The sequence below is a fragment of the Salvelinus sp. IW2-2015 genome, linkage group LG13 (assembly GCF_002910315.2).
Source record: "Salvelinus sp. IW2-2015 linkage group LG13, ASM291031v2, whole genome shotgun sequence".
In the NCBI taxonomy this organism is placed as follows: Eukaryota; Metazoa; Chordata; class Actinopteri; order Salmoniformes; family Salmonidae; genus Salvelinus; species Salvelinus sp. IW2-2015.
The window spans coordinates 2,097,484-2,125,035 of NC_036853.1; the positions used below are offsets into that span (position 1 = coordinate 2,097,484).

The 27,552-nt window shown below is 41.9% G+C and overlaps 1 protein-coding gene across 1 annotated transcript in view; it reads left to right on the forward strand.

Annotated features, from left to right (window-relative positions):
• The window catches only part of LOC111971785 (ATP-binding cassette sub-family C member 8-like), a 171,267-nt gene that overhangs the window by 36,011 nt on the left and 107,704 nt on the right, over positions 1-27,552 (forward strand). The window contains 7 exon segments of the mRNA XM_023998598.2: positions 1,959-2,125; positions 7,530-7,674; positions 7,677-7,694; positions 7,697-7,767; positions 11,746-11,934; positions 16,857-17,021; positions 17,419-17,574. Of these exon segments, the coding sequence (XP_023854366.1) occupies positions 1,959-2,125; positions 7,530-7,674; positions 7,677-7,694; positions 7,697-7,767; positions 11,746-11,934; positions 16,857-17,021; positions 17,419-17,574 (911 nt within the window).

Below are 27,552 nucleotides of genomic sequence, written 5' to 3' on the forward strand. Positions count from 1 at the left end.
ATAATGTAGAACATTATATTTAAAGTTACCAAAAGTGTTCCATTGATATTTGTCACTATAGGGCACGACAGCCTTCTAAAGTGTCAATGTTAAGTGTAACCGGAGTGGTAGCGGGCTAGCTGAGTTGACTAAAGTTAGGATGGGTACTGGTCGGAGGCCCGGCTGTGGTGCACTATTTTAATATATAATAACATTGATTTGGCCCAATTGAGATAAAAAGCGGCTGTGAAGATATAGCTGTTTTCAGTCTCTCGGTCCACAGCTTTGATGCACCTTGTACTTTTTCCCTGCGGTCTGGATGATATGCGGTGTGAATCTTGGGCCTAGTGTCCGCTCATGGTGATTGATGGTTTCTTCTGAATGATTTTTCTTGGCTTTCCTGTGAAGCGGGTGCTGTAGTTGTCCTCTTAAGGGCAGGAGCAATTGTCCCTGGTGATTTGCTTTTGGACTGTACGCTCTGCCCTAACAAAAACACTCTTGGGAGGAGGCCTGCGGTTTGCCGGAAGGCCCTGGCAGTTTTTTTGCCGTAACAGGCGGTGATACGACATAGAACAGGATGTTCCTCCCCCCATTTGATATTTGGGGCAGGGAATACTGTAATTTTGTGATGGTTTAAGGGGCCAATCCAATTTTTTTTTTTCAGCCGGGTGCGGCTAAGGTTTGAACACGAGGCACCTCTGTCTTTTGGCCTTCTTTCTTTTCACCGCCACCACCCTCTGTCTGTCTAGTCGGCGAGCCTGGCCACTCCATTTAGATTGTCAGTGATGTGTCCACGCCCCCCGTTTCGCCGAGGAACTATGAATGAAGCCTTTTTCACCTTCTCAAACTCATTCTTGCGGATTCTGTCGATGTGGAATTGGGGCAGGGGTGTGTTCTCTGCTGCTCAGTAGTTCCTATGATTCAGTCTCCCTTCGTTTTGTTGATGTTGAGGACAAGAGGTTTTAGAAAAATTTTTGTGAGCGGCAAAATGTGTCCCCACCACAGATGAAAGAGGAAACTATAAATACTATTTGCCTTGTTCAGGGGTTCCACCTCTTCTAGCATGAGAGCTACTTTAAAAAATGAAACATGTTGTGAGCTACTATTCTTCCCCTAGTTTTCAATAGGCACATTCTTCTTCTCTCTCTCCCCCTGCAAACTCTTCCCAGTCCTTGGTGTACAAGAGAAGAGTCAGTGCACCTCTGTTTTCTGTCAGTACAGTCCGGCTCTGTCTTTGGATTGGATGTTGTTTGAGGTGCTTTGTGTTTCATTTGCTTGAGATGATCTTACTGCAACGCTGCTTCCAYGTTGCTTGACATAGGGGGAGAGAAAATGGGTTAGTGTTTAAAATGCAGGCCATGTTTCTGTTATGAACATCTGCAGAATTCATGGGGGAGCTAAGGAAAATTACACCAAATACCAGAATGCTCAGCACACTCTCTCCTACCAGACTCAGTTACCATGGTTTCTCTCCCATCAAAAATGTATGAAGATATTAAAATGACATCTGTCAGGTAATCTAGGATGTGTCTTGGGGATTTAAAATGGATAGCATATGTGAGTGATTTGTCTTTCGACAGGTAGGCACGGTCATCCTGACTGTTTATTATAGCTGCTTCTTCCCTGTTGACRCTGAGTTGTAACATCAGAAATGCTGTGACACAAAATGTGAACTAGACTGACAAAAGCAGAGGAAAGAAAGGGAACATGGATTATAAAATGTATGCATGATATTCATTTCACACTCACTGTGCCTCACAGAAGATAGTCCACTTCTGATGCAGTGTGCAGTTCACCAGAAACACAATTCCTTTGACTTACTCTGGATATCTGCATCATCTGTTAGGAATGTATAGGACATTCCTAACCATTTACATTTATCAGGAGTTGACTTGAAATTACTGCCGTGGTCAGACTGAGTGGGGATTTCCTTATGATTCCAGACATGTTCTAATGTTCCTCTCTGATCTTCTCTAAAGCTCTACTGTTCTACTGGGTCTTGGCCTTTCTGATGAAAACCATCAAGTTCGCCAAGTACACGGAGCACGGCATCRGCCTGAGACAACTCCGCTACKGCATCACAGGACTCCTGGCCCTGCTCTACGGACTACTACTGGCTGTGGAGATCAATGTCATACTGGGCAGGGTGAGCATCAGTGTGTGTGGGAGGGGGATGGTATATGTGTGTGCCCATGCATTTTGTGTGTGCCTTTTTGTGTGTCATCCTAGAGTGAGGTGTGTGTGTGTGTGTGTGTGTGTGTGGTGTGTGTGTGTGTGTGTGTGTGTGGTGTGTGTGGTGTGTGTGTGTGTGTGTGTGTGTGTGTGTGTGTGTGTGTGTGTGTGTGTGTGTGTGTGTGATTGATTTTACTCAGTGACAGGCGGCCATCTCTTTCCTGTGCTTTAATTAGCTCTCCCTGCTTTCAATCTACGTGTAGAATTTGGATGAACCTGCACATTGGATGATCAGTATTGCTGCCTACAGGTCTGCTCATTAGGCTGATAGATCAGGCAGAATATGCTGGGTTGTTGTGACAAACACTTACCTCTAATAGAGGTTCATTGGGGCAGAGCTCATTAGAAAAATACTTTGCTTTTCAAATTGTCAATTTTTACATTACATTTATATTTAGTTAATTTAGCAGATGCTCGTATCAAACCATGTGCATCTGACTTCTGATACCAATGCAGGGTGAAAAGGGGCCAGAAAACTGTGAACTGCTTTACATTTTTTTATTAAAAAGTATTTTGTGTTACAGCTCTCGAAAGTATCTTGTTACAAAATACATTGGAGTGTACAGTACTTCAACCCGGAGTAATAACAATGAGAAAATACTCAGCAGTAATTCATATATAAAAATGTCCCTTTTTCAGGACCCTGTATTTCAAAGATAATTAGTTAAAATCCAAATAACTTCACAGATCTTTACTGTAAAGGGTTTAAACACTGTTTCTCATGCTTGTTCAATGAACCATAAACAATTAATGAACATGCATCTGTGGAACGGTCATTAAGACACTAACAGCTTACAGACGGTAGGCAATTAAGGTCACAGTTATGAAAACTTAAGACACTAAAGAGGCCTTTCTACTGACTCTGAAAACACCACAAAAGAAAGATGCCAAGGGTCACTTCTCACCTGCGTGAACATGCCTTAGGCATGCTGCAAGGAGGCAATGAGGACTGCAGATGTGGCCAGGACAATAAATTGCAATGTCTGTACTGTGAGACGCCTAAACAGCGTACAGGGAGACAGGACGGACAGCTGATTGTCCTTGCAGTGGCAGACCACGTGTAACAACACCTCTACAGGATCGGTTCATCGAACATCACACTGCGGGACAGGTACAGGATGGCAACAACAACTGCCCGAGTTACACCAGGAATGCACAATCCCTCCATCAGTGCTCAGACTGTCCGTAATAGGCTGAGAGAGGCTGGACTGAGGGCTTGTAGACCTGTTGTAAGGCAGGTCCTCACCAGACATCACCGGCAACAACGTCGCCTATGGGCACAAACCACCGTGCTGGACCAGACAGGATCACGGTTTGTCTCACCGGATTCGTGTTTATCATCAAAGAATGAGCGTTAACCGATGCCTGTACTCTGGAGCGGGATCGATTTGGAGGTGAAGGGTCCGTCATGGTCTGGGGCGGTGTTGTCGCAGCATCTACGGACTGGTAGTTGTTTGTATTGCAGGCAATCTCAACCTGTGCGTTACAGGGAATACATTCTCCTCCCTCATGTGGTACCCTTCCTGCAGGCTCATCCTGACATGACCCTCCAGCACGACAATGCCACCAGCCATACTGCTCGATCTGTGCGTGATTGCCTGCAAGACGGAATGTCAGTGCGCCATGACAGCGAAGAGCCCGGCTCTCAATCCCATTGAGCATGTCTGGGACCTGTTGGATGGAGGGTGAGGGTTAGGTCCATTCCCCAGAAATTGTCCGGGAACTTGCAGGTGCCTTTGTGGAAGAGTGGGGTAACATCTCACAGCAAGAACTGGCAAATTTGGTGCAGTCCATGAGGAGGATATGCATGCAGTACTTAATGCAGCTGGTGGCCACACCAGATACTGACTGTTACTTTTGATTTTGACCCCCCTTTGTTCAGGGATACATTATTCCATTTCTGTTAGTCACAGTCTGTGGAGCTTGTTCAGTTTATGTTCAGTTGTTGAAGCCCCCCCCCCCCCCCCCCCCTCCCCCCCTCTTGTAATGTTCATACAAATATTTACACATGTTAAGTTTGCTGAAAATACATGCAGTTGACAGTGAGAGGATGTTTCTTTTTTTGCTGAGTTTATTTCAAATACATGTAGCATGAATACTGCCCATCTCTTTCTGTATCTGTAGTTTTTCAACCGAATGAGTACAAAAATAGTTGCGGGCTAGTAATGAATTAAAAATAAATCTTACATTTTTGGTTTTACATCCTGGGCCAATTCTCTGTTTGTGTTTATAAATAGCAGTGTGTGTGGAAGYTATGTGCCGTAATTCTTCAGTAACCTAGTTTCCCCCAAGCTGAGACTCTCACTGCTGAATTGAGCTGAACTGACTGTTACTTAGGAACAAAAGTGTTGCATAGAGTAAAACACTAATGCAATATTCACTGCATGAGAAACTAGGCAATGCTCCCGTTTCAGCACTCAGGGTACCAGAGGTGTACCTCCCTGTTAGGCCTAGTGCAGGCCTTACTTCTTTCTCTCCTCTCCTTTCATCTATTCTCTTCCTTTTCTCTTCTCTTGTCTTCTCTTGTCTTATTTTCTSTTCTCTTCAACATACAGTACCAGTCAAAAGTTTGGACACACCTACTCATTCAAGGGTTTTTCTTTCTTTTTTACTATTTTCTACATTGTAGAATAATAGTGAACACATCAAAACTATGAAATAACACATATGGAATCATGTAGTAAAAAAGTGTTAACAAATCAAAATATATTTGATATTCTTCAAAGTAGCTACCCTTTGCCTTGATGACAGCTTTGCACACAATTGGCATTCTCTCAACCAGCCTCACCTGGAATGCTTTTGCAACAGTCTTGAAGGAGTTCCCACATATGCTGAGCAGTTGTTGGCTGATTTTCCTTCACTCTGCGGACCAACTCATCCCAATCCATCTCAATTGGGTTGAGGTCGGGTGATTGTGGAGGCCAGGGATAATCCCACAGTGCAAACCACATGGGATGGCGTATCACTGCAGAATGCTGTGGTAGCCATGCTGGTTAAGTGTGCCTTGAATTCTAAAATCACAGACAGTGTCACCAGCAAAGCACCCCCACACCATCGCACCTCCTCTTCCATGCTTYGCGGTGGGAACCACACATGAGGAGATCATTCGTTCACCAACTCTGCGTCTCACGGCAGTTGGAATCAAATTTGGACTCTTCAGACCAAAGGGCAGATTTCCACCTGTCTAATGTCCATTGTTTGTGTTTCTTGGCCCAAGCAAGTCWCTTATTATTATTGGTGTCCTTTAGTAGTGGTTTCTTTTCGACCATGAAGGCCTGATTCACGCAGTCTCCTCTGAACAGTTGATGTTGAGATTTGTCTGTTACTTGAACACTTGGAAGCATTTCTTTGGGCTGCAATCTGAGGTGCAGTTAACTCTAATGAATTTATCCTCTGCAGCAGAGGTAACTCTGTCTTCCTTTCCTGTGGTGGTCCTCATGCGAGCCAGTTTCATCATAGCACTTGATGGTTTTTGCGACTGCACTTGAAGAAACTTTCCAGATTGACTGACATTCATGTCAGTAATGATGGACTGTCGTTTCTCTTTACGATGTAGAAAATAGTAAAAAATTAAGAAAAACCCTTGAATGATTAGGTAGGTGTGTCCAAACTTTTGACTGGTACTGTAGCTCTAAAACTGAAAAGCTTAAGTAAACACAATTCTGGGTTTTTATTTCAGTGTCTAATACAGGGAGGCTTTAACAAGGTGTTGATACTTTTGCCAACCCGTTATCGGGAAACCCATAATTTATTACACAACAGAGCCAACTTCACGGTCAAATACTCTTCATCACCCATAATGATCAGACACTATCTGTGATATCCAGTGGAGAACAGGCCAACAATATAATTAACCTCACTAGKGTAGGGGGCAGCATTTGGAATTTTGGATGAAAAGCATGCCCAAAGTAAACTGCCTGCTACTCAGGTCCAGAAGCTAGGATATGCATATAATTGGTAGATTTGGATAGAAAATACTCTAAAGTTTCCATAACTGTTAAAATAGTGTCTGTGAGTGTAACAGAACTGATATGGCAGGCGAAAACCTGAGGAAAATCCATCCAAGAAGTGCTATTATTTTGAAATGCCTGTTTTTCCATTGAAAGCCTATCCACCATACAAAGACTTATGACCTAGTTCACAATCCCTATGGCTTCCACTACATGTGACCAGTCTTTTGGCATTGTTTCAGGCTTTTACTCTGAAAAATGAGGGAGATACACCACTTTCAATGAGAGAACAGTGGACATTTCCAGACATGAGTCCTGCGCATGACCGGGGGTGTGCCTTTCTTGTTTTTCCTTTTCTATTGATGAAGCTATTGTCCAGTTGAAATATGATTGATTATTTATGACAAAAACAACCTGAGGATCGATGAAAAACATCGTTTGACATGTTTCTACGGACTTTTATGGTATTTTTTTTAAATTTCGTCTGTCTGTTGTGACCGCGTTTTTTCCAATGGATTACTGAACAAAACACCAACAAAACTGAGGTTTTTGGACATAAAGAGAAACATTATCAAACAAAATGAACATTTATTGTGTAACATGGAGTCTTCGGAGTGCAACCATATGAAGATCATCAAAGGTAAGTGATAAATGTTATCGCTATTTCTGACTTTTGTTACTACTCTTCTTCGCTGCTAACTGTTTGTAATGATTTGTCTGCTGGGCACTGTTCTCAGATAATCGGATGGTATGCTTTCGCCGTAAAGCCTTTTTGAAATTTGACACAGCGGTTGGATTAACAAGAAGTTTATCTTTAAGCTGGTGTATAACATTTGTATCTTTTATGTATGCTTTATTATGATAATTTCTGTTTTGTTGAGTTTCACGCTCTGCAATTTCACCGGATGTTGTTTGAGACAGTGGATTACTGAACAAAACGCGCTACACAACTGAGGTTTTTGGATATAAAGAGGGACTTGATCGAACAAAACTAACATTTATTGGGTAACTGGAGATTTGTGAGTGTAACCATATGAATGATCAAAGGTAATATTATTAATTTTATCGCTATTTCTGACTTTTTTACTCGTCTACTTGGCTGGTTACTGTTTGTAATGATTTGTCTGCTGGGCGCTGTTCTCAGATAATCGCATGTTTGCTTTCGCCGTAAAGATTTTTTGAAATCTGACACTGTGGTTGGATTAAAGAGTTCATCTTTAAACCGATGTATAACACTTGTATGTTCATGAATCTTTACAATGAGTATTTCTGTTTTTTAATTAGTAGCGTAGTTCATTGCATTGTTCACATTTGTATGAGCAAAATATTTTTCTCCCTCTGTTTCTCTCCCTATGTCCTTCACCCAAGCGCTACCTTTGTTTCACTGAGGCTACAGAGGTGAAGCTCCAGGGGACCTGCAGGACCTGGGGGGTGAGGTTCTGCAGCCCTTCGTCACTGCTGTCCAAGGCCACCTATTGGTGGATGAACACATTCATCACAGCAGCCCACCGCCGCCCATCGACCTCAAGGTCATCGCAAGCTGCCCATCGCCATGCGAGCCCTCACCAACTACCTGAAGCTCCGCAGGCTTTTCGAGATCGCAGAGGTTAAGGTAGTAATACTATTTAACTTCTCTCACACGAGAGAGGGAGAGGGAGATGAGAGAGTAGGGTATAAGATAGAGAGAGAGAGAGGGTGCGGGTAAGATATATAGAGAGAGAAAGGGTAGGGTAAGAGAGAGAGAGAAAGGGTAGGGTAAGATTAATTATATATAGAGAGAGAAAGGGTAGGGTAACGAGATATATATAATGAGGAGGAAAGGGTAGGGTAAGAGTAGATAGCAGAGATAGGAAGAGGGTAGTGGTAAGAGATAGATAGAGAGGGTAGGGTAAGAGAGAGAGGAAAGGGTGAGCGGTAAGAGATAGCAGATAGGAGATGATAGGAGAGGGTAGCGTGAAGAGATAGATAGAGGGGTAGGGTAAGCAGATAGATAGAGGAGTAGGTAAAGAGAGAGAGAGAAGGGTAGGGTTAGAGATGATAGAGAGATAGGAAGAGGGTGGGTAGATAGAGAGAGAGGTAGGGTAAGAGATAAGAGAGGGCATAGCAGAGAACGGTAGGGTAAGAGATAGATAGATAGAGTAGAGAGAGAGAGAAAGGGTAGGGTAGAGATAGAGAGAAAGCTAGAGAAACACATGGAGAGAGAAAGAAAGAGAGTGAGCGAGATTAACATAATCATAGACCACATGTTCATCTCCTTCACTACGAGCTGGCCCGAAAACAACAAATTGGAACCACGCCCCCAAGAAGCCACACCTCCAATATAGTTTTCTCTCTGTAGCGTTACCCACCCATGACTGTATTGGTAGTGATAGAGAGCTCGTTGTTGAATTCATTCATGTTCTGTCCTGTGGTCTTCAGTTAGTTCTATTGGAGGTGAATCTTATTGTTACAATTGAACTCTTTAGGACAATTCTTCAAATATACTAGAAGACCTTAATTTGATGGCAAAGTTTTACCCTACAACAGCTGGTGTTATAAATCTCTTGATTTTCAGGCCACATCAGGCCTGCAAGGTATATTATACTAGTGATGTGTAACTCCTATCACAATCCAGAGTTAGGACATCCAAGAGTTGGAATTTTATTCATCCGCAACCTGCATTCAGAATGACTGCCTGGATTAGGAACATAGYGAGGAGACTACCTAAACCATTTAAACTAACAGGTGCAATWAATCAAACTAACTGATTGAATTAGTTTAGTGAAATGTATGTTATKTATCTGTGTGTTGCATAAGATTAATCAATCAATCAATGTACATGCAAAAACACAGATATTAAAAACAATCCGAAAAATGTTTAGCTGCAGTAGAGCATGCTGGGAATTCTGATAATGATGGGGCTGTGGTTTTGATTGGAATGTTTTACTCTCCACATAGTAAAACTGACACAATCACTCTCACACTCAACATTGGTTATTAACACCAACACTGGGGTTATTTTACACCACTGAGTGCTAATTTAACACTTAGAGAGTTCATTTTTCTCCTGAATCAACACTAGAAATGTTCCACTGAAAATCAACACTAGGTAACACTGGCCAATTTGCTGTGAGGAAATGAATCTGCAGAGTTTTGCTGTTTGGCAAAGAAGCTTTATAACCAGGGGATCTGCTTGGAGAGAGAGAGAGGGAGAGGGGGAGATAAATAGATATGGAGAGAGAAAGAGAGTGAGAGAGAGAACCCTCACCAATTATTGTAAATGTTGATTTATAACATCATGCAAATGTACAGCATGAATAAGGTCCCTAAAAATATAAATATGACATAAGAGGACATTTATCTGCAGAGTTTTGCTGTTTGGGAGAGAAGCTTTATAAGGATCAGCTTGAATGTTCCACACAGCGACGAATAAATACATGATCAAGCCTTTTACATAAGAGCAGATTGCACAGTATGTTTGGGTTGATCTGGATGTTCCTCCTGAAGCATGACATCCTGTTTCCATTGCTTTGYGTCATTGCAGCTTGTCAAGTTGGATTGTGTGAAAATGGGAATAAGAATAATGAATTAAAAAGCATCCATTTGAGTTGTTCTCCAATGGCCTGTCCTGGTTTGACATCTCACTTTAATTGCAGCAATTAAACTGAGATGGATCTTCCAGGTAATCATTGTTCTCTTTTGTTATGAAACCGAACTGTCAAATCCCCACGCACACACTTCCCACTTGTTTCCCGTGAAAAGTCAAGTGCTTTCCCCCTGCGTGGGGTCCGAGAGTTCCATCATTCACAGGAGAATGAGAATGACCTTTGCCCCTTTTTTAGTTTAKTATTCCTGTTCTCCTCTCCTTCATCCCTCCGCTTCATCCTTCCATCTCTCTTATCCTTCTCTCCTGCCAGAAGGAAAACCCTGACCCTTCTGTGACCCTTAACCTCTGTGCCCTGCTGCGTGCTGCTGTGTCTCGCAGCTTCTGACCTTTTCATTGTCTGCATTTAACAGGCTATTCACAGACTCTGGCTTGGGCCTAGGGCAGTGACCCGAGCATGGGGTGGGTTGAAACAGGTGCAGGGTTAAACCAAGCACATGGGTATTTACACTGCAGCACTAGCATATGCAGTCAGAATGATTTTCAGTAGAGTATTTTGTCATTACTGTGGAACTAGAAAGCCATATATATGCATACATATTAAATCCATGTTAGGATTTGGGTGAGGTCCTGTGTGTAGAGTGACAAATCCTATGTGAGCCTGAACGCAAGGTGTATGTAATGGCTTGGTACGTGACGTGTATGTAACAGCTACTTGCTTAGCAAATAATTCATGAAGCTCGAACCCAAGACTTCTGGCTTGCGAGCACGCGACGCGTCTTACCAGTCGGCGCCAAGAGAAAAGCTCGCTATGCGCTGGCGCAAGTAGGGACACTTCAGGCTGAGGAGCGAGTTCCACACATCCCCATGGGCTACATGTACATGTGTATGTATGTGATTTAATTTAACAGAAGAATGTGATTTAACAGAAGCAGAAGAACCGAATTTGGTTTATTTATGTATCTGCACCTGTGCTCTCTGCATCAAAGAGCCTGACCAGAGAGTGCCTGCAAGCTGCCTCCAAGCCAAGCACCCACTAGAGAGGAGTGGGAAAACTAGGAGGACACACACACACACACACACACACACACACACACACACACACACACACACACACACACACACACACACACACACACACACACACACACACACACACACACACACACACACACACACACGAACACACACAAAGGCTTCTTTAAGATTGCTTACCTCTCTGCAGCCAAAGTAGCCAGATGTTGTCCGTGATCTTCACTAACTCTAAATGTGTAAACATCACACAACGCATTGTCAGCGGGGTTGACTACAATCAATATTTCATCATTCAAAATGTTTGGCCTTCATGCAGCGCACATGGAGGGTTTCAACCTTTTGAGATCGGCAAAATATTTGACTGCACACAAACACTTGAATGCCTGAATGCCTGAATGCTGGTGTATTGTCAGATCTGAGCGAACTTCTTCTGTTAAGTCCCATTGTGTGATGTGCCGATGTCACAGTAGCCTGAGTCATTAAGACTGAAGTCAGGAGATGGCAAACTGGGAAGACATCATTACTGAGGAACCACTGATAGAAAAAGCATGAGAACTACGCACTTCTCTTTCTCCCCTCATTAAACACTAAATACCATTAAACACTAAATACCATTAAACACTGAATCCTATTAAACATTGCATCCTATTAAACACTGAATTTCATTCAACACTGAATTCCATTCAACACTGAATTCCATTCAASACTGAATGCCATTMAACACTGAATTCCAGGTTCCATGGAGGTTCCTTTTCTGTAGGTGTGATTCTCACTGGCTCCTGATCACATTGGGTATGCAGGTTTTTGTTCCAGCTAATTATATTTTCATGTTCCTTTAACAGCCTTTTGATGAATGGCCTTGTTTTGCTTGTGTAAAAAATAATTGGAACTTGGGTAGGACTGTACATGGACATTTGACTTTTCACTGTTTTTCCTGATACAACCATGATGTCCTTCCTCTTGCAGAGGCCTCTGGGCTCTATGCCGCAGGGCCCTAAGTGGATCTGGAGGGCCCTACGCCAGGCGTTTGGACGGCCCCTCATCATCAGCATCACCTTCCGCTTCCTGGCTGACCTGCTGGGCTTCGCTGGGCCCCTCTGTATCTCTGGCATCGTCCATCACATCAGCAAGGACAACCGCACCATACAGCCCCCGGTGAGAAGACATTATACGTACACCAGTAGACGGCTGCTGAGGGGAGGACGGCTCGTAGTAATGGCTGGAATGGAGTCACTAGATTGGTATCAACCACATGTTTGATACCATTCTGTTGACTCCATTCCAGGCATTATTATGAGCCGTCCTTGAATACAACCTTGCATACGTTTTAAAGGTCTATCATTTTTACACAAACCAAGTTAACATAAGCCCTAGATGCCTTCAACTTATAGGCATGCCTAATGTAGACATATCTTTTTACAACGTGATGTTTTGCTCCAAATGGATAACTTTAAATAACATAACTTGTTTATTTTATGTGATTATTTATTAGCCTAGTGGTTAGATGTATTTAGGCATTTCATGTGAATAAGGCCTCATGTGAAATCATTGTCTAAAGCGCAAGAGATACTGTTGCATGTAGGTCTAGATTATTTGTGGGTTGATCATATAGAAATATCATAACATTATGCTAACAACTCCAAAGCAATGTCCTGTCTATGGTGGAGGAAGCACTGACTCACTGCCTCTTTCTATTATCAAGACACCTGCTGGTAACAACTCCTAACTGGTTAGGACTGCTCATGAGGTGTCCTAAATATCTGCCGACTAGGTGTGACTCTTATGACTAATGAGGCTTCATGTATAGCTTTTATTTTTATCCATAAGAGTAGGAGTAAAATGTCTCTATTCTCATAACTTACGACCAATACTCTACTCTGAGATGCTTTGTGGATACGAGCCTAGGTCTCCATTCTGATATGACATTTACTATCCTCCTCCAAGCACAACTGTCCTCAAAGGTGAAATCCTTGAGGCTARTGACTGGTGTGCTGCTGTCTGTTTGTCTGTCTGTCTCTCTGACTCCTCTCACAATCCACTCAGAGAAGGACATGGACGCATCTGTCAATCTGCCAGATCTCCTGTACTGACCCCAGTCAGATCCCCTCTCCTGCTGTAATGATAGATTCTCAGTTATTGGTTTGAAAGTCACAGAGTTACATAGTGTAATATTGCTGTAGCTCCTCATCAGAAGGCAAATAAGGTATTCCCTCTCCTCCAGGAGTGTGCCCTCTCCTCCAGGAGTATGCCCTCTCCTCCAGGAGTGTGCCCTCTCCTCCAGGAGTATTGCCCTCTCCAGGAGTGTGCCCTCTCCTCCAGGAGTGTCCCTCTCCTCCAGAGGTGCCCTCCCTCAGGAGTGTGCCCTCTCCTCCAGGAGTGTGCCCTCTCCTCCAGGCAGTGTGCCCTCCTCCAGGAGTGTCCCTCTCCTCCAGGAGTGTGCCCTCTCCTCCAGGAGTGTGCCCTCTCCTCCCAGGAGTATGCCCTCTCCTCCCGGAGTATGCCCTCACCTCCAGGACTGTGCCCTCTCCTCCAGAGTGTCCCTCTCCTCCAGGAGTGGTGCCCTCTCCTCCAGAGTGTGCCCTCTCCTCCAGGAGTGTGCCCTCTCCTTCAGGAGTGTGCCCTCTCCTCCAGGAGTATGCCTCTCCTCCAGGAGTATGCCCTCTCCTCCAGGAGTATGCCCTCTCCTGAAGAAAGGGTCTTTGATGATTTTGTTGAATGTCACTGAGTTAGTTACGCATAGAATTTCTAAAGAGGACTGATTTGAAACATTGGGCAGCCATGTTGTGTCTGTGTCACTCATAGAAGGCATATGGTGTTCTCCTCTGTCTCCATCTTGACAATGTGTTTGATCCGAGGGTAGACTAAAATAGTCGCCCCGGAAGAGATGAAAGATTAAAGAGAGATATTAAGCTAAAAATATCACCATTAGACTGACAAAAAAAGGCTGTGTAGTCACTGATAAACATTGTCATGGAACTTGGCAATAGGGCCAGCAGGTATCCTATTGGTAGAGCGTTGGACTAGTCACCGAAAGGTTGCAAGATCGAATCCCTGAGCTGATAAGTAAACATCTGTCATTCTGCCCCTGAACAAGGCAGTTAACCCACTGTCCTAGGCCGTCATTGAAAATAAGAATTTGTCTTAACTGACTTGGCCTAGTTAAATAAAGGTAAAAATAATAATATTTGCTTATGTGAATGCGTGAATGGAGCACCCAGATGTCCTGAAGCACTCGAAAGTATGCATGGGAGTGCACTTAAACAAAGTATTTTATTTGACATACACTCGGAACAGGAGTCATCTGTATTCCATATAACACTGTAAAAATGTGTGTGAGAGAGAGGGAAAGGGAGGGAGACAGAGAGGGGAGAGAGAGAAGGGGGAGAGAGAGAGGGGAGGGAGACAGAGAGAGATAGAGAGAGAAGGGGATTGAGAGAGGGGAAGATTGAGACAGGTAGAAACCCTCTGTGTACAACGTAAAAACACCAAATAATGCATTCAGAGCAGAATTAGGCCGATACCCGCTAATTATCAAAATCCAGAAAAGACGTTAAATTCTACAACCACCTAAAAGGAAGCGATTTCCAAACCTTCCATAAGGAAAAGGAATCACCTTACAGAAATATGGAGAAGAGTCCCCTAAGCAAGCTGGTCCTGGGGCTCTGTTCACAAACACAGAGCCCCAGGACAGCAACACAATTACACCCAACCAAATCATGAGAAAACTAAAATATATTTACTTGACACATTGGAAAGAATTAACAAAATAACTGCGCAAACTAGAATGCTATTTGGCCCTAAACAGAAAGTACACAGTGGCAGAGTACCTGACCACTGTGACTGACCCAAAATTAAGGAAATCTTTGACTATGTACAGACTCAGTGAGCATAGCTTTGCTATTGAGAAAGGCCACTGAAGGCAGACCTGGCTCTCAAGAGAACACAGGCTATGTGCACACTGCCCACAAAATGTGGTGGAAACTGAGCTACAATTCCCAACCTCCTGCCAAATGTATGACAATATTAGAGACACATATTTCCCTCAGATTACACAGATCCACAAACAATTCATATATATATATTTTTTTTGATAAACTCCCATATCTACTGGGTGAAATACCACAGTGTGCCATCACAGCAGCAAGATGTGACCTGTTGCCACAAGAAAAGGGCAACCAGTGAAGGTCAAACACCATTGTATATACAACCCATATGTCACGCTTAGAGATCCTTATTATTCTCTATGTTTGGTTAGGTCAGGGTGTGACTCGGGTGGGAACGTCTAGGTTTTCTGTTTCTTTGTTTTTTGGCCAGTGTGGTTCCCAATCAGAGGCAGCTGTCTATCGTTGTCTCTGATTGGGGATCATACTTAGGCAGCCCTTTTTCCCACCATTAGGTTGTGGGATCTTGTCTTTGTTTGTTGCATGTTTTGCACTACGAAGCTTTACGTTCGTTGTGTTGTTTATTGTTTTTTTGGTGGAACATTAATAAAGAAAACGTACGCCTACCACGCTGCACCTTGGTCCGGTCATTCTACAAACGAGGAGCGTAACACCATATTTATGTTTATTTATGTTCCCTTTTGTACTTTCCCTTTTTTCACATCGTTACAACACTGTATATAAACATAATATGACATTTTAAAGGTCTTTATTCTTTTGGAACGTCTGTGAGTAATGTTACCGTTAATTTTTATTGTTTATTTCACTTTTGTTTATTATCTTCTTCACTTGCTTTGGCAATGTTAACATATGTTTCCCATGCCAATAAAGCCCTTGAATTGAATTGAGAGCGAGAGAGGTGTACCTGCTAAATGATTTATAGCCCTAGAATAGAATTATGTATTTATTACCTGTCATGTTCCAGGATGAATGGCTCCTTAGAGATAGGAGAGAAGATATCCCTCTTGCCTGAGACCCTTTACGGCAATATCCAAGGTTAGGGTTTCACACCTGAAGGATGACTTCTGTTGGTGTATTGCACTTCCTTAAGACAGTGGATTTGTTATGGGAATGACCCCAGTCTTGGTGTGATTCACTGGTAGAACTGAATGACATCCATCATCATTACAGTGCAGAGATAGTGTTCCAAGAATAGCTGGCCTCATCCAGAATGTTATGGTGTGTAATTAGATAAGATACAACAGATGACTCAGATCACTCAGACGACTTTAAGTGGGACTGTTGATTGATCATATTAAGGAATTTCTGGGAGTTATTCTCCTCTGCGGATTAGGAATGATTCAGTAATTTCCTTATAGAAAATCAAAGCATTTCCCCCTCTAATGTACATATTCTCTTTGATGCTTGATTACCGTCTTGTAAACAGATGTGGTTGGATATTAGTAGTAGATCTCTGCTGTAGATTTTTTTTACCTGCCATTTCATAACAGTCACAGTCAGACTCACCATACTGGAGTGGCTGTTCTTTCCCTTGCCCTCCCTGCTGGTAGCTTCTGGGAAGATTGCAATTGCGTACTCCTTGTGTCCTTTCTTCTAATCTCCTCAAAACCCATTGGATGAGAAAGCCAGAGGTACCGCCTCTCATATCTTCTCCTCCAATGGGTTTTGAGAAGGACGCGAGGAGTATATAATTGACCAGTGGTGGAAAAAGTACCCAATTCTCATACTTGAGTAAAAGTAAAGATTCCTTAATAGAACATTGTTCAAGTTAAAGTCACCCAATAAAATACTACTTAAGTAAAAGTCTAAAAGTATTTGGTTTTAAATATACTTAGGTATCAAAAGTAAAAGTACAAATAACTTCAAATTGCTTATTAAGCAAACCAGACGTTTTTTTGTGTGGTTATTTACGGWTAGCCTGGGGCACACTCCAACACTCAGACATCATTTACAAATGAAGCATTTGTGTTTAGTGAGTCCACCAGATCAGGCAGCAGGGATGACCAGAGATGTTCTCTTGATAAGTGTATGAATTGGACMWTTTTCCTGTCCTGTTAAGTATTCAAAATGTAATGAGTACTTTWGGGTGTCAGGGAAAATGTATGGAGTAAAAAGTACATTATTTTCATTAGGAACATAGTGAAGTAAAAGTAAAAGTTGTCTGTGCTTTTTCAGATTAAGCTACTGGGGGTCTACTTTATCTCCTCTCAAGAGTTCTTGGCGAATGCCTACGTGCTAGCCGTGCTGCTGTTCTTTGCCCTCATCCTGCAGAGAACCTTCCTCCAGGCCTCGTATTATGTGGCTATCGAGACCGGCATCAACTTACGAGGRGCTATACAGGTACTGTAGGCTTATATACAGTAGGGACCACAGGGCAAAAATGTGGATCTCTACAGTGTGATCTCTGTAGACTTTCACATACATCACACATTGATCCCTTACGTTTATTCTTATTCTCTATTACTTASCAACAGTGCTAGAAAAGCATCTGCAGTGTCAATACCACTATATTGTGCAGTGTGCCTGTCTATTGCAGCTAAGTATAGCTCATAAAGGGTAGGGTCACACATTGTTTCCTATGTTGTGGGTATTATACACGTGTAGCAGAGGGAAATAAGAATGAAAGTTGCCAAGCGACATCATATTTTAGATGAGTTATAGTAAGGCTGGTAACTATAAAAACACAGGTTAATTGATTGGTTTCCCTATGATGCGTCTGRCTGWSTTCTCCTTCCAGACTAAGATCTACAATAAGATCATGCGGCTGTGCACCTCTAACATGTCCATGGGAGAACTGACCGTAGGACAGATTTGTAACCTGGTGGCCATAGATACCAACCAGCTCATGTGGTTCTTCTTCCTCTGTCCCAACCTGTGGGCCATGCCAGTCCAGGTGAGACCTATTCTCTTCTACTCTACTTTACTCTACACTACTTTACTCTACACTACTCTACTCTACACTACTCTACACTACAATACACTATTCTACTCTACTTGATTAGGGTAGGTCCTGTACAGTTTTATTTGATTCTATTCTATCCGGGTCTATTCAGTTTGGTTCTAGTCTAGTCTAATCTACTGTATTAAAGGTAAAGCCAGGATTTTTCTACCCAGGGAAGAAAAGGGAAAGAAGCCCGGCAGGCAGAAAAGAAGCAGCAGTTCAGGAGAAGCCCCCATGGAGTTGAAGTAGATTCATGGCATATTGTATATTACATCAGAACACTGTGACCTTCAAGTTTATGCTCCCTGCCCCATGGCATGTATACGTTTATGCTCCCTGCCCCATAGCATGTATAATTAATGTTAAGCAGTGATGATCTCTAATATCCCATCTCTATATCCATATCCCATCTCTATATCCGTACATGAAAATGGAAGGAAGCTGTTGGGGGTAAAAAAAAAAACGTATTTAGAGATACAAGTATATCAGTTACTGGTTTGATGTTCCCAGACTATTAAATAAAAACAGGAGTTGTTCTCACAAATGTCATCTTCCAATATATTGTTCCAGGCAGCCTTGGTATAGTTCCATCTCCCAGCCTGGAACTAGTATCAGTGGTGCAGATACAGAACCTTTATGAAGATCTCCTGATGGATCAGGGGATGGATCAGGGGGACCCAGGGACCTTTAAAATAGTTTTACTTTTCCTTAGTTTGTCTTCTTGTCCTGCTCTTGTCGTGGGCGTCTTGTTGTTTGCCCAATACACTCGTCTGACTGTCAGTCAGTCCGTCAGTCTGTCTGGTAAGAGAAGTTTCTTTGTTAGTTCAAGCTGAGAGTTCCCTTATCTCTCTCTACCAGGGAGAATGCTGTGTCTCCCCACTCACATTTTCTTTCTTTCTTTCTYWCWCWCWCTCTCTCTCTCTTTTTCCTGGTAGAGTAAGATTCCATTCTGTTACCTTTCATTTGTGTTCTTTACAATGTGACAGTGCATTTAACAAGAGTAAAAATCCTAGGGCCAAACCACCGTAGAAAACAGAYTTAGAGTAACAGTGTAACAGTGATTCTGACTGACACTATAGGCGCAAGGATTAGCTTTAGGGATTAAGTAGAGGAGTGAAGAAGATTGTCTGGGGGGGTTCATAATGCATGGAATTGAAAATGATAACAGCTAAATTAAATATGTTGGGCTACACTAAGAATACTTTAGGAAGTTAAGTTTAACTATTTGTTCCTATCCAAATGAGGGGAGAATGAACGGGTGAATCCATGTCAGAAAACAATTTACTACTGGATGTGTTTTGTATGAATGGTTTTCTCAGCTCAGACACGTGTGTGTCCATACCAACCCCTCTGACTTACAGCCTTGACAATATTTTGATTCTGGCCTCGTATTTCAAAGGCAGAGAGTAGTGTCGTGTCTTTGCTATCATTAAATTGAAGACTTATAGTTTTTATCAAAGATTCCTGTAATTAGGGATTACGCGATCACTTGAGTAATAATGTAACTAATTAACTATGAATTCGAGGGCACCAGGGAAAGTTATTAGATTACAAGGTTATAATTTCCCAATATAACCTTTCAGATATTTTCATATCTGATCAATAGTCTTCTAATTAATGATTTATTTACTTTACCTCACGTTAGTCTCATTCCAAACGTCGTAAATTGTTGATTATCTGCACGAACCCAGTCTTCACTATGAGTCATCCATACATCAATTGTCTTAAATCATTTATTTATTACTAACTAATTAATTCACAGAAATGCAYAAACAAACAAACAAACTTAAAAAGGGTTACATGAAATGGGAGAAATATGCCCTAGTGGCTGAACCGGCATGGCGGCTCGTTAGACAAAAGGGAGAATGGGGGGTCGATTCAGAAGTCACTACAGAGTATACTCTTTATAACAATTGACATGCTAATCCTTACACATGAACGCTCACTCATTCAGGAACAATTGCAATCAATATATATATATATTTACGCTCGGTGTGTGTCGTCTTGATCGTTGGAAAGAAGTTAGTTTCTGTTGGAGTTCCTTCTGTCTCGGTTATTGTGGATAGTTCAGTGACATTCGTTATAGAATGGATGTTTCGGCRGTTGTCTTTCTTCGCGTTCAATGATACCGAATTCCTAGCTGCAGACTAGTAGTCAATATCAAAGACTTGTTCTTATTCGGCTAAGAGTTTAACCATGTGGTATGGTTAAAGATTCAGCAATGGTACTCAACCTTCGTTCTCCCCATGGAGGATAAACATGGTCTAATGGTAATTTCTCAGAGTTGACTTTTATTCAGATAGCAGGAAGGGGCTGTCCTTGGATGTCTGACCCAACTGGCTCAGGGGCGGGTCCTCGGGTTTAGTTCAAATCAAAAAGGGATTTGTATTTTTCTTAATTAAACAGTCCAAAATCATTTACACAATTATACAAACAGTATCATACTCACTCATTCATTTTATACAACAAACAGATGTAAACMTCATATCTGAGGTTATTATATAAACAGCGGTATGGTAATGTAGTCCCACAGTCTCTCATGAGTTTCCCACATGGTGACCAATGGGCATGTTAATAGCTGGACTCTCTACCGATCTTTWATACTTTTGCAGSAACATGAAATATGTTCGTACCTCAAGTTCTGTGAGGTGGGAGAAAATTCCTTTGTCCTGAAAGTTTACCCTCTCTCTTAATACTGTTTGGCCATGAGGAGATTCTCAGGAATTTACGACGTCTCTGTGATCACAGCATGGGTTGAAGGAGGAAAGGGAAAGGCAKGGAGAGGGGGATGGGGTTTGCAATACCCAAGCAGGCGACGTCATGACAGTAGTTAGTTGTAACTACAATTATTCAGCAGCATTACTACGCCTCTGATCCTCCTTTGCTATAAATCTCTCCTCTTTTTGTGCATAAGGCCAATTCCAAGGAGTTCAACAGATTTCAAGAGCGTCCATGTTCCAATATAATGTTCCAGGCAGCCTTGGTGACACATATTTTTGGTCCTCTATAACTGAATTTCCCTTTTCATTTGATTCACTTGTTCTAGAAACCAGCATATGTTTGTGCCCAAGTCCTATTCCAAAGAGTTCCAAATCATTTTCTAGATTGTCCACATTAAGAGAACCAATCTAATAAAAAGCTCAAATTTGACACACACACAAAATAGTTAGAAAGGTGCTAAATAACAGAAAAGTAAACTTGTGAAAAAATAAAGAAGGCTGCACACTCCCACACTCCCAATGAGTTATTGGGTATCACCAACATTTTAGCACACAGCGCCTTCTTAAGGGTTACATAATGAGATCTGCCAGAGTGGCAGTRGCCAAGGTTTTACAACCATACTGGATACCAATGACCTCGTCAAGAGGTTCAGACCTCTACGTGTGAAGGTGTTGGACTCATAGACACAGGGCTGCAKGTTTAAGTCTCACTCTGGCTACTTCCTAAATCTGCTCTGGTCTTCTAACATAGCATTACAATCGATTCTAATTCTAGCCAGATCCCTTTGATCTGTTTTGCCCTGTAGTCACTGTCAGTTCAAAAGCCTTTGTTAAGGCCTATAGTGCAAGTGATAGAAAACACCAAATATCAGTTAGCAATTGCTGATTTTATTTTTTAACAATTGAACAATAAAGAACTGTATTGCTGTTTYGCTGTATATATATATATATACTGCAGCATACTGTGGATGCGGTGCATTGTGGAGAAATATTGTGGGACGAGAAAGAATCGCTAACTAATTAACATATTTTAAGGCGTGTCTTGTAAGAGGATATATTTGTTGCACCTGTTAGTGAGAGTCCTGTACCAATGTAAGTGATATGTGGCAGTAGTTCCCTGACAAATCATTGTATGTATATATGAAACAGATCAGAGTGGTAGCAGGTCTTAAACCTTTTACTGGTGAACTATTTGTGACCGACTGCCTCGATTTGGTCTTATGTAGTACAATTTTAAGTGGTGTTTTTTAAATTGGATAAAAGTAGASACTCAGAGCTAGAAAATGTTATATTATACACTGCAGTTGAGGAACAATGGGGAAGTAAATCTGCTTTGAAGGTTGATAAACTTGTAACCTCACTTTTAAGAAAATGGCCCTTGAATATTTTAGTACACTTATTGGAGARCTCTTCTTTGTCTACACCCATTCAGCATCGTTCACACCCTCTTAAGCCTTAGCCCCACCCTTCTCTTTAAGTGAAGGCCATGTGGTAAAAACAAGCTATATCAAATCAAATCTAAGTTGATTTGTCACATGCACATGATACAGAAAGTGTAAACAGTACAGTGAAGTGGGTATCAAAAACAGAGTGTCTAGATAAAAATATTTTATAAATATTTTATCATTATTAGATGACGCTTACCCTACGCAACATCTAGCTAATTGGATTGGTTACTATTGTCTAGACATGTTCATGAAATACAATAGATGGCTGTAATCACCCCCAGACACATCTGGCTAATTGATAGGTCATGTAATAATCTGTCCGAAGAGAAGTCTTTTGTTTATACATGTAGCTAGCTAGGTAAACAATGAACCGGAGTAATCCCAACTCWTACTACTACCAATACAAACATTGTCATAGCTGTAGTATGAATCTGCAGGTAGCTAAAGCTAACAAACTAGGTTCARTGTTAGCTAGCTAACATTAGGCTATAACGAGCAATGCAAATGGTTWTTGATTTGAATAATATTACCACACAGATCATACATGCAATGTTAGCTAGTGAGCCAGAAAGCTAACGTTTGCTAGCTAACTAACAGTATGATTTAACTTGCAATAAAAACRACTTTGACTAAATTAGAAACGTATAATGTCTGAAACTGTAGCTAGACTCTTCCCGTATACATGGATAAACGCTTCACGACAGACTGGAACCATTTAACTCTGTTTTGTTTGTAGCTACATCTTGTTTGTCCAGCGTTGTGTCAAGTCACTCTGGTTCACACTGACCGCGGCATGTGCAGAAAGTAGCCCATCACTTTTCACAACTTATCTGTCAATAGCACTTGCTAAATTCAGGGCATCAATGTTGTTGAGAAATGTGCTAAACTTTTGTAGTTCGCGATGGTTAACGTTGTATCTTTCAAAAACGTAGAGGTAGAAAGGACTGTCAACACATTCTGAGCAGCTCACGTTATAAACAGAAGCAYGCTACATGGCAGACCAATCGAAACTCATCTCCCGGCATGCTCATGTCCATTTTCTCTGTTCTTCCCTGTAATCATGGCCAGTTTGGAAACCTTTGTTTAGGCCTCTAGAAATACAAGTGATATAAAACACCTAGTATTCATTAATATTCTGTAATATGCAAATTAATACAGCTAACCTGCTTGCTATAATCTATTGGAATTATAGTAAAATACTGTAGAAATACTTATCTTACTGTTTAATGGTGTGTATTGTACTGTGTTTCATTGCTCTGGCAACAAGTTACCGTCAACATCTCAGTATTGTATTGGCACAATCCAGACATAATCAGAGATATATCATAAGCAATCTTATTGTAGTTCAAATTAATTTGAAGACCAATGTATCCTTAACTACAACATTTTCATTAATGGATAATAATACTGTATGCACAAACTCTAAATTGCTAGGGACAAGAGCACCCACTAAATTACCAAAATGTTATTGTAAATATGAAAATGTGCAAAGAACACAGGGTAATATGTCGCTGCATGGGTAAATCCGGTAATATACTGTAAAAAATGGGTTACCGAAAAATGGATTACCGTAAAATGGATTATAGTAGCTGTACTGTATAATAAATTACAGTAACTTACTGGACAATTGCTGCCAGTAAGTTACTGTACATTTTACAGGAAATGTTTTACAGTGTGGCCTAGGCAAATGTTGCTCTGTATGAAGGAGAAAGGGTGTAGCTAGTATGAAATGTCATATCCATCTCCATCACTTAGTGCTGTACCCCTCCCCCTCACTGTGAATCCTGGGGATGTGTGTATCAGGCTGTCACCGTGAGGATGCCAGGACATACAGGACAGGAGCCAAGGCCAGGTGGAGGAACACAACACATTAATCATCCATCAAGATGTCGTTATATCACAGTTAAATCATAATCTATTAGCATTACCATACAGATGCCAAGACAGGACAGGAGCCACGGCCAGGTGAATGAAACCAACATGACTAATCCATCATGTTCAATGCAGTTTCTGTGGTGAAGAATGCAATTAATACAGGCATACAGACTGGAAAGGTCTCATGATTCGCCATGTTTTTGTGAAGGRCAAAGCATTGATTTTAAAAACCTCACACTCTCTCCGGAATGTTTGTGCAGGGACACAGTGTGTGTGTGGATGTGCAGGGTCTGTCTTGTGATTAAAGTGCATTCTGAAAGGATTCAGACCCCTTGACTTTTTCCACAATTTGTTACATTACAGGCTTATTCTAAAATTGATTAAATCGTTTTTCTTCCTCATCAATCTACACACAATACCCCATAATGACAAAACAAAAACAGATTCAGACATTTTTGCAAATTTATAAAAAATAAATACAACTTAAATTTCAAATTTACATAAGTATTCAGCCCCTTTACTCAGTACTTTGTTGAAGCACCTTTGGCAGCGATTACAKCCTCAATTTTTTGGGGGGTATGACTCTACAAGCTTGGCAGCTGAAGTAAAGATAAATATAAAATAAAACATTTAAATAAAGAAGAAAACAACAATAAAATAACAGTAGCGAGGCTATATACAGGGGGTACTGGAACAGAGTCAATGTGCGGGGGCACAGGTTAGTCGAGGTCATTGAGGTAATATGTACTTGCATAGTCACTTTAGAGATAAAGTGACTATGCATGGTTAATAAACTGAGAGTAGCACAAGTGTAAAAAGGGGGGGGGGGGGGGACAATGCAAATAGTCCGGGTAGCCATTTGATTAGCTGTTCAGGAGTCTTATGGCTTGGGGTAGAAGCTGTTAAGAAGCCCTTTGGACCTAGATTTGGCGCTCCGGTACAGCTTGCTGTGCGGTAGTAGAGAGAACAGTCTATGACTAGGGTGAATTGAGACTTTGGCAATTTTAGGGCCTTCCTCTGACACCGCCTGGTATAGAGGTCCTGGATGGCAGGAAGCTTGGCCCAGTGATGTACTGGGCCGTACACACTTCCCTCTGTAGTGCCTTGCGGTCCGGAGGCTAAGCAGTTGCCATACCAGGCGGTGATGCAACATGTCAGGATGCTCTCGATGGTGCAGCTGTAGAACTGGCATGGATCTGAGGAGCCATGCCAAATATTTTCAGTCTCCCGATGGGGAATAGGCATTGTCGTGCCCTCTTCACGACTGTCTTGGTGTGTTTGATTGGGTTCAAGTCCGGGCTCTGGCTGGGCCACTCAGGACATTCAGAGACTTGTCCCGAAGCCACTCCTGTGTTGTCTTGGCTGTATGCTTAGGGTTGTTGTACTGTTGGAAGGTGAACCTTCAACCCAGTCTGAGGTCCTGAGTGCTCTGGAGCAGGTTTTCATCAAGGATCTCTCTGTACTTTGCTCCGTTCATCTTTCCATCGATTCYGACTAGTCTCCCAGTCCCTGCCGCTGAAAAACATCCCCACAGCATGGTGCTGCCACCATCATGCTTCACCAWATGCAAGGACCTGACGCTGGAGATGAGTAGCAGSTACAGGGAGTCAAACATTTATTCAGGAACATACATATAACACGACAGGAACAGCGTCAGCACACGGGTAAATTAGGACATATGACAAACAATCCCGAAGAAGGGAACAGAGCTAGGAAACAGACAGATATAGGGAAGTAAATTACACAAGAAATTGAGTCCATGTGAGTCGAATGAGCGCTGATGCACGTGACGAGGGAAAGGCAGGTGTGCATACTGAAGGTGGCTTGAGTGCGCAATGTTGGGGAGTCTGGCGCCCTCGAGCGCCAGAGGGAGGAAAAGCGGGAGCAGACGTGACACCATAGGGATGGTGCCAGGTTTTGTCCAGACGTGACGCTTGTCATTCAKGCCAAAGAGTTCAATCTTGATTTCATCAGACCAGAGAATCTTGTTTTTCATGGTCTGAGAGTCTTTTAGGTGCCTTTTGGCAAACTCCAAGCAGGATGTCATGTGCCTTTTACTGAGGAGTGGATTCCGTCTAGCCACTCAACCATAAAGGCCTGATTGGTGGAGTGCTGCAGAGATGGTTGTCCTTCTGGAAGGTTCTCCCATCTCCGCAGAATAACTCTAGAGCTCTGTCATTGTGACCATTGGGTTCTTGGTCACCTCCCTGACCAAGGCCCTTCCCCCCCGATTGCTCAGTTGGTGGTTCCAAACTTCTTCCATTTAAGAATGATGGAGGCCACTGTGTTCTTGGGGACCTTTAATGCGGCAGACATTTTTTGGTACCATTCCCCAGATCTGTGCCTCGACACAATCCTGTCTCGGTGCTCTATGGACAATTCCTTGACCTCATGGCTTGGTTTTTGCTCTGACGTGCACTGTCAACTTTGGGACCTTATATAGACAGGTGTGTGCCCTTTCAAATCATGTCTAATCAATGTAATTTACCACAGGTGRACTCCAATCAAGTTGTAGAAACATCTCAAGGCTGATCAATGGAAACAGGTTGCACCTGAGCTCAATTTMGAGTCTCATAGCAAAGGGTCTCAATACTTATGTAAATAACCTGTTTTCACTTTGTCATTGAAGGGTATTGTGTGTAGATTGATGAGGATTTTTATTTATTTAATCCATTTTAGAAAAAGGCTGTAGCATAACAAAATGTGGAAAAAGTCAAGGACTGTACTTCTGTCTTTAAATCCAGATCCAGATCTTTCTATACCAGACTACGACTGTTCCCATATATCAAATCATGGTGCTCTAAGTCGAACAAAGCGTTTCAATATTTTACCACAGGCGTTGAACTCCAATCAAGGTCTGGTGAGAAACATCTCAAGAGGCACTGATCAATGGAAACAGGTTGCACCTGAGCTCAATTTAGAGTCTTCATAGCAAAGGGTCTCAATACTTATGTAAATAACCTGTTTTCACTTTGTCATTGAAGGGTATTGTGTGTAGATTGATGAGGATTTTTATTTATTTAATCCATTTTAGAAAAAGGCTGTAGATCATAACAAAATGTGGAAAAAGTCAAGGACTGTACTTCTGTCTTTAAATCCAGATCCAGATCTTTCTATACCAGACAGTTAGTTTTCCTCCTCATTCATTCACATCTCCTACCTCTCTGTCATTATTCAACACAGTATCTCATCTCCTACCTCTCTGTCATATTCAAACAGTAATCTCATCTCCTACCTCTCTGTCATTATTCAACACAGTAATCTCATCTCCTACCTCTCTGTCATATTCAACACAGTAATCTCATCTCCTACCTCTCTGTCATTATTCAACACTCAGTATCTCATCTCCTACCTCCTCTGTCATTATTCAAACAGTAATCTCATCTCCTACCTCTCTGTCATTATTCAACACAGTAATCTCATCTCCTACCTCTCTGTCATTATTCAACACAGTAATCTCATCTCCTACCTCCTCTGTCATTATTCAAACAGTAATCTCATCTCCTACCTCTCTGTCATTATTCAACACAGTAATCTCATCTCCTACCTCTCTGTTCATATTCAATACAGTAATCTCATCTCCTACCTCTCTGTCATTATTCAAATACAGTATCTCATCTCCTACCTCTCTGTCATTATTCAACACTCATAATCTCATCTCCTACCTCTCTGTCATTATTCAACACCAGTAATCTCATCTCCTACCTCTCTGTCATTATTCAACTACGTAGTCTCATCTCTACCTCTCTGTCATTATTCAATACAGTAATCTCATCTCTACCTCTCTGTCATTATTCAACACGATAATCTCATCTCCTACCTCCTCTGTCATTATTCAAACAGTAATCTCATCTCCTACCTCTCTGTCATTATTCAACACGCAGTAA